General features: G+C 38.2%; 1 protein-coding gene across 7 annotated transcripts in view; it reads left to right on the forward strand.

The window, feature by feature from the left end:
• LOC123498953 overlaps nucleotides 1-2,658 on the forward strand; it is an 86,544-nt gene extending 83,886 nt beyond the window's left edge. For all 7 annotated transcript variants that reach the window (XM_045246546.1, XM_045246551.1, XM_045246548.1 and 4 more), the window contains one exon: nucleotides 1-2,658. This exon is cut by the window's left edge and continues 146 nt beyond it. In XM_045246546.1, the coding sequence (XP_045102481.1) occupies nucleotides 1-15 (15 nt within the window). In that variant the 3' untranslated portion in view covers nucleotides 16-2,658.
• Nucleotides 2,659-8,505: the final 5,847 nt, after the last annotated feature.

An 8,505-nucleotide genomic window follows, 5' to 3' on the forward strand; every position in this document is an offset into this window, starting at 1 on the left:
GACTTTACTCATTAATGGAATCGAAATCCTGACTAAAAAACCAAAGAACTCAAAAGTTATCTGTAGCCAAGGAGGCTTCAAGGAGTATTACTATTATTATCCTGAAGAAAACATATATATTTAATGGAAAAGACCTAACAAAAAGTTCTCTAATAGATACATTTTGGTGTAGCTTCAGTAAAAGTGAAATCAAACAAGCAAACAATATTTTCAGTGATTATTGTGAATGCAGACATTCAGTCATATCACAGTAATTGCATTAATTTTACTCTGAACACACCAGTAAAATGCTGTTGGAAATGGACCAACTTAGCAGTAAGTGCAGTGACCTTATTCTGATGAAACTGATAAGACAGTGTTGGATAAAATGGACCAACATATTGATTACTCTACTCTTAGACATTTTGACAAAACACTATTATATATGAATCAACATAACAGATTACTGTGTATTAATTCTGAACACACTAATAATTCAATAACAGTGATTATTCTGGAGACATTGATAGGAGACTGTCAGACATGATCAATGTGGCAGTAATTGCAGTAAACTTATAATTTATTCAGAGCACATTTATAAAACAGTTGGGATATGGACTAACTGGAATTTTTTTTTACTGAAGAACTATGTAAATCTTGTGAACAATTTTCAGATGTAGAAAAAAAAAACTTGTTTGCTAAATGCAGTGGTCATGTGGTATATAGTGAGCCAACAGTTGATGAATTTGGCTATTTTGTAGGGTCTTATAATACTGTGATTAGAGTCTTTGCCACTTTCAATATCTTTCTGTTTTCCCACTAGTTGCACAAGTATATGTTTCAGGCTTCAGAGCTACTGTGTACTACAATTTGAAATATATATATATATATATATATATATATATATATATATATATATATATATATATATATATATATATATATATATATATATATATATATATATATATATATATATATGCATTTGATCTCATAGCCAGAATAGAACAGAGGAGGGAATCCCCAGTCTTCTCACTCCATCCCTTTTAGTCACCTTTTATGACAATCAGGGAATTTGTAGATGTAGCTTCTCTCCACCCTATGCCTTAGAGCTTGTTGGTTGTACCACAAATTATTATATGTAGACCAACTGTAATGGGCAATGAGATTGTCTCATTCCTACATCTAAAGTAAGGTAAATACTAGTATTTAGTATTTTGTTTACCTTTATTTAGTATTTGCTAGTGCTAATGGTATTTTATCAGGTGAACAGTGCATGTAAAATTATTACTTTGATAAAGTTATCTCATAATAAGTAAATTTGTCAGGAAAGCTCATGTACTGAAGGAGTTAATATTATCTTTATTATGTATATATATTTAGTATTGTATATTGACTATGTAAATATAGAATGAGCCTTCAGATGTTATGAATTTGAGTATATAAGGGCATGGAATTAATTTGTTATCCTTATAATGCACTATTACTAGTGCCACTTATTCTAGTTGATAGTTAGCTGCAGTGATTTACATGTAAAACTCCTGAATATTATATTACAAAACTATTAACATTATCCTTCAACAATTATATGAAAAGTTTCATGATGATATTGTGAAGGAAATTTAATAAATGATTACTGGTCATAGATTAAGAAAACATCTGGTCTGGTCAAATGATCATACATAAGGATACAATATCAAATAGCATTAAAAAAATCATTACTAATATATGCATTTCTGAGCACTTTAAGCAAACAAAAATCATTGCTCCTGCATATATTTAATCAATAATTTTAGTGTTGTTTTGGGAGAAATATAGCTACATGTCTTGAAAATTTTTTTTTACCAGAAATTGCACAAGTCATGATGGTTAATTAAAAATCTTAGAGGACTTCCCTACACCATACAACCAAGTGATCTGGTCATGTAAGGTAATAAAACTGTAATAACTTTAGTTCCATATAGCCATTTATTGGCATGCTGCTTGAAATTCATACAGTTCAACTCAATTAGGTTTGTTGATTTGATATTTATATGTAGTGTAAATGTTGTAGCTTTACATATCATGTTTATTGAATTATTTCTTACTTTGGAAGAAACTACTGGTATTTTGGAAAGCAATGTATGGTATTTTGTTTTCTACAAAATAAGGTAAAAGCTAGTGTTTGGTCTGGCTTAGGGAAAAAGATATGAATTTTACCTGTGACACAATCTTCCATCTCAGTGGTTTCATTTTCTAGGGTGTTGAGTGTATGTAGTAAAGAAAGGCATGTCCTTATCAAAATTTTTATATACTTTTGCACTACTTATGTTATTAAATAATCATCTCAACTTAAGGGAAGTTATGCAATTTTTTTTTTCCACCACTATATATAATAAAACAATGATATGGTGTTGCAGATATTCTGACAATCTCCTTCATGTTAACAGGAAAAGTAATCCAGTAATTACATTTACATTTCAGAGCTAAGACTTAGCTATAAAATTTAATATTTAGTGAAACATTATTGATAAAGTGTTTATCAGTGATAAGTAGCCGTGAACTTTTTTTAGATATATGAACTTATTTTGGGAATTAATCACACTAGTAATTTTTTACTAATTATGCAAGTTTTTGTCACTTGCATATTTCATGAGTACAAATATTTTTGTGTAAGATTATATTAAAATTATTCATAGACTTATACCATATATTTTAAACCTCAATAGTACCTATAAGATTTCAGTAAATAGTGTAATTCCAATATTCATTTATTAACTTATTGGATATATCAGAGGTAGCTACTAGTATATGAAAACTGATATAAATTTAGGAGACTGCAGAAGATGCTAGTAAGTAATAGTAGTTAGCTGAGGATATTTTTGTCTTTGTGCCAGTGATTTGTCATTTTGGGAAGCTAAAGGCATTTTGTTAGCCTCAGTAGTTTATCAGTTAAAAAGGTGAAAGTTGGAAGCAACATAGAAATTCATCCACTTGATTGGAACTCATATCATACGTAGATAGAAATACAGAAGTAGGTAGGGAGTTCCACAGATTAGCAGAGGAAGGTATGAATGATTGAGACTACTGGTTAACTCTTGCATCACAAAGGTGAACAGAATAAGGGTAATAGAAAGGAGAAAGTCTTGTGTAGAGAGGCCGTAGGAGGATTTGAGGCATACAGTTAACAAGACCAGTGTATAATAGCAGTCGGCATGAATTTGAAAATAGCGGTAGCAGGTGGTAGAGATGCAACAATATGGCGGTGAGGAAGAGGAGGTTGAAGGCAGTCAGTCAGAGGAGACGAAAACTTTTGATTCTAACTTATCTAATAAAACTGTGTAAGTTTTATATGTGAAGAATAATCTATACATGGGTGGATGGCCTCTATCCTACAGAATTAGAAGTTAGGGAAGGGGTTAGAAAAAAACTTGCAGAGACAAAACAAAACGCCTAAATGCTGGGGTCACACTACAGCATTTTTTTTTACTATAACGTCCCTGATGATCGTAGGAGGGCTGTCGCCGGCAGCAATGACGTCATTCTAATGGCTTTTGGCCTCTCATAAGATGTCGTACGTTAATGCGGCGATATCATACGATGTCGTAAGATATCCTTGCTGTCACACGACATCATAGAAGTATTACGACAATCGAGCGCTGCATTTGACTGTCGGAAAGGGATTCACGACAGGCAAAGCCATTTCATTGGGCGTACGATGACATTATAGAGAGATACAAATACAATGTCATACATGCTGCAAACGACATCATTCGACATCAAACAAATAAAAAAATTGTTAAAATACTGAGTTACGACTGGTCTTTGAACATACATTTGGCAGTAACGCACAAAAACGTTGTCGCTAGAATCGTCGTGACCAGTGTCACCGCTCATGCGTTGTCGCCAGTTTAAGAAAAAATAAATAAAGATAGCCTCAGTTTACCCACCGAAGACGATGGGACAGAGGAAGGGTATGATAGGTATGATGTCCCATCATCGTCGTAAGATCTCTTTGGGACAACCTTAGACATCGCAGGCCCATAGGACATGAGTATGGAGGGGCCGCCTCCGACACCAGGAGTGAACATTCACCTTCAGACCTTGACGAAGGTGGACGTCCTTCGTTTTGCGTGTCCTTCTTGCACTGAAATACTCCCAATTGTTATGACAGTCATATACAGTCACAGAATACGGGCGTCACAGTAAAAAAAATTGCTGTAGTGTGATCCCAGCATAAGGATGTCCCAAAGAGATTTTGCAACGACGATGGGACATCATAACTATCATACCCTTCCTCTGTCCCATCGTCTTCGGTAGGTAAACTGGAGCTAGTTTTTTCTTAAACTGGCGACAATGCACGAACGGTCACACTAGTCACGATGATTCTAGCGATAACGTTTTCATGCTTTATTGCCAAACGTATGTTCAAAGACCAGTCATAACTCAGTACGTATTTTAATGATTTTTTATTCATTCGATGTCGAACAATGTCGTTAGCAGCAGGGGTGTGGAGTCAGAGTCCGAGTCGAGGAGTCGGCTACTTTTGGCCGGAGTCGGAGTCGGAGTCAGAGTCAGAATTGGAGTCAGAGTCGGAGTCGGATTCAAAGTCAGAATTGGAGTCAGAGTCGGTAAAAATATGAGTGACTCCGACTCCTTTACGTGATAAATTTTTGAGTAAAGATTCCACTTCATGGAGATTCCTACAAATTGGGAGAAATTGACTTTGTGGAGGATGTGTCCAATCAAGCAGTCTGCAGGAATATTGGTATTTTTAATATTTTTTCATGCTTTTTATTTTGTATTTTGTTGAGAATATACCCTAAGGAAGGAGGGCGGTACATGCCGCAACAACCACCCAGACAACAGATAATACGGATATCCCCTTTTACCATATTTTATGGTGTTTTGTGTGAACTAATGTGTATATTTATCATAGAGGTTAATTGCTAAATGATATCCAACGATGCTAAAATGAGTGTGGTATTAGTACATCGTGTGATCCTGTACCATATGCATCGCATATGCGTCTCCATTCTCCCCCTTGCTGAGCTAGGCTGACAACGCTCTTCAGCAGATGCCAAGAAGGCCTCATCAGCGAGAGGAAAAAAGCGGAGTCGGAGTCAGAGTCGCAACCTTCAAATTTCCTGGAGTCGGAGTCGGAGTCAGAGTCGCAACATTTAAATTTACTGGAGTCGGAGTCGGACTTTTGAAAATCTGACTCCACACCGTTGGTTAGCAGGACGTATGACATCATATCTCTCTATAACATCATCATACACCTGATCACGGTCCAGATATACAAGGTCTTCCATCTGGTTGGCTTATTCTGGTCTCGGCTGCGCATATACGTCACGTGAGCCCCAGTCAATGTTCACCTGCTGCTTGTGTGCTTGAATTTGAATTTTCTTTCACCACCCTCTCACGACCCTTTTTTGTGGATGCATGAGCCTACCATTCTGCCCTGTTACTATTTATTATGGGACCTAGAAAACTAATTAGTAAGGCCCAAATCTCAGTTATTTGTGCCTTTGTGAGGGAGAATAAGTCAAATCAAGAAATTGCCGTGACCACTGGCATAGCTGTCAGAACTGTTCAATGTTAGACCAAAATTTATCGTGAGGGAGGAAGAGATGCTTCGGCACCACCTGAAGGGTGTAAGCGCAGTGTGACCCAGAGAACTCTGAACATTATTCAAAGACAGCTTAAGGCCTAGCCTCACATACACAGCAAAGAACTTAAGGCCAGCAACCCTTCTTTACTGTCTAGAGTGAGTGAAAGGACTGTGCAAAGATATATGAAACTTGGGGTACCGGAGTTGCCACGCAGTTTCAAAACCTTACTTCACACATGGCTCACCTATCCAGTAGACTAGCTACACAACACATATAGCAAAACAACCACATTCTTTGATGGTGTGGGGTTGTTTTTCTTACTATGGTCTTGGAAAATTAGTGTTTTTGCCTAAGAATGTTCGTATGAACCAAAATAACTACTTTGAGCTAATTATGGATGAGTTAGCTGAGCGTATGGAAAAGTGCAATGTAGGTATGGTTTTGTCTTTCGTTTTGTGTTATGGCAGCAATGCACATCACAACTATTGGGTATTATAAAGAGAAAATAAAAACTGGTGTCAAGATGGCGAGGTCAGATTGTGGCTTGGCGTACAGTTGCTTGGGCGCATGTGATGCGGGCAGAAGTCAGGGTCTGACTGGCTCGCTGGGCCTCTGCATCACACCGACCCGGGGCCCACATGAGTCATAGATACATGACCGTGGATGCGCAGATGGAAGACCTTGTATATCTAGACCAAGAATTCTATAGTATAAGGATATACGGGTTGAATGAGCGGGCTGGAGGAATTGATTAGGGAGCTACACTTCTAATAGATAGCACGCGGATCGCAGGTAGTAAGAGGGTGAGGGATGGGGGGGTCCATCAGCGAGGGAGGATGAGCGCAGTTACAAGATTCAAACAGTCAGTCAGTCACGGGAAGGAGTGCAAGGTACATCAGCCATCGCCCACCTCCGCCTGGACCACACCACGCTCAGTGCTCACTTGCACCGCCTACGTCTGTCTCCTGACCCCTTCTGTCCTTGGTGTAGGACTACCCCTGAGGCCATGGAACATTTCCTGCTTCAATGCCCACACTTTCACTCAACATGCTGCACTATGCTTCCGGCTCTCCACCATGGCCATCACAGCACTTGACCTGCCCACCCTCCTGGCAGCCTCAGGCATCCACCGCTCCTGGCAACCTGCTGTCCTTCGCCTTACTTGAGGAAGACCAGCCAGCTACAACTCCTGTGATACCCACACAGGACTATCCCAGGGCTCATAAGGATCCATAGATCTTCGTGACCTCTTTTGGATCCTTATGAGCCCTGGGTAGTCATGTGTGAGTATCACAGGCGTGGTAGCTGGCCATCTTCCTCAAGAAGGCATAAGTAAAGCGAAGAACAGCAGGTTGTCAGGAGGGGTGGACATCTGAGGCCCCCAGGAGGGTGGGCAGGTCGATTGTTGTGATGGCCAGGGCAGAGAGCAGTATGTTGAGAGTGGAAGCGTGGGCATCGAAACAGGGAATGTTCCATGGCCTTAGGGGTAGTCCTACACCAAGGGCTGAAGGGGCCACGAGACAGACATAAGAGGTGCAAGTGAGGAGTATGGTATGGCCCAGGCGGAAGCGGGCAGAAAACGCATATATATATATATATATATATATATATATATATATATATATATATATATATATATATATATATATATAAACATGTTTTATTTGCTTTTTAAGTTTATAACCACGAGAGAATGCAGGGAAAAATAGGGGGTGGGGAGGAAGTAAGTGAGAAATCTTAAGTTACTCCTGAAAATGTTTTCTATGAAAGTATTCGCTTCTAACAGATGGCAGCACCGTCGCTGTCCTCCAAACTTTAACCCACACCACAACTTCCTCTCTGTATCTTCCTTTATCTAGACCAGCCAATTCTCAACCTTTCCTCCATCATTGACCCCCTCGGCTTTATGTATTTCTCCATTTACCCCCTACTCCCATACAAAAAATTCATAGCCATCATAAAGTGACAGAAAAACAAGAAGGTTAGAAAGAACCTTTTCATTGTTTAGGACTCTAGGTTTTGTAGAGAAATAGTATTATACATTCGTATCACAAAAATAAAGAAAATCAAACCTTTTATAAATAGAAAATTATGAAGTTAATTTGTATTACAAAAAAATAATGAACAGAAACACCAGAATCATTATCAGTGGGAACACTGCTGATTCATTGAGTCAATCAGTTTATTTATACGAGGAGCTGTTTCTGACAATGCTACTCTCATATCATCATCGGTTTTCAGGCGGTTTCTGGCCTTTGTCTTTATTGCTACTAATTAGATTTATAATTATGTATAGCGCTGCATGATAGTTTTTATAAGAAATTTACTATAGTTAAACAAGACATGATCCCCATGTATGGGGATCACAGATTGTAGAGGAATTCGCTGCAGGACTTAGCCCTGTTAATGGGCCAAATATTTAGAATTAGCATATAATGTATTGTGTACTTGTAAGTGTATCTTTAAGTACTGATGACGAGGTCGCTGTGCGACTGATACAGGATAACCTAGATGGGCCCTGGTGGCCCTTTGTTATCGTATTATTTATGTTATGTTATGTTATATGTTAACTTGAGAATCTTGATTCACATAAGTTACAATAAGTTACAAAATTAAATTTAATTGAATAATTTTTTAAATTATCAGGTACTTCAATTATCTATCCCTGACTATATAATTTTTTTACCCCCTAGGGGTAAATTTACCCATGGTTGAGAACCTCTGATCTACGTAGACCGTGCGCCCGATGAACTGGCTTTGCCTGTCGGAATCCCTTCCAACGGTCGAATGCAGCGCTCGATTGTCTTAATACTTTTACGATGTCGTGTGACAACAAGGACATCTTACGACATCGTACGATATCGCCACGTTAACGTACGACTTAATTTATGACATCTTACGAGAGGCCAAAAGCCGTTAAAATGACGTCATT

This window comes from Portunus trituberculatus, chromosome 48 (genome assembly GCF_017591435.1).
Source record: "Portunus trituberculatus isolate SZX2019 chromosome 48, ASM1759143v1, whole genome shotgun sequence".
In the NCBI taxonomy this organism is placed as follows: Eukaryota; Metazoa; Arthropoda; class Malacostraca; order Decapoda; family Portunidae; genus Portunus; species Portunus trituberculatus.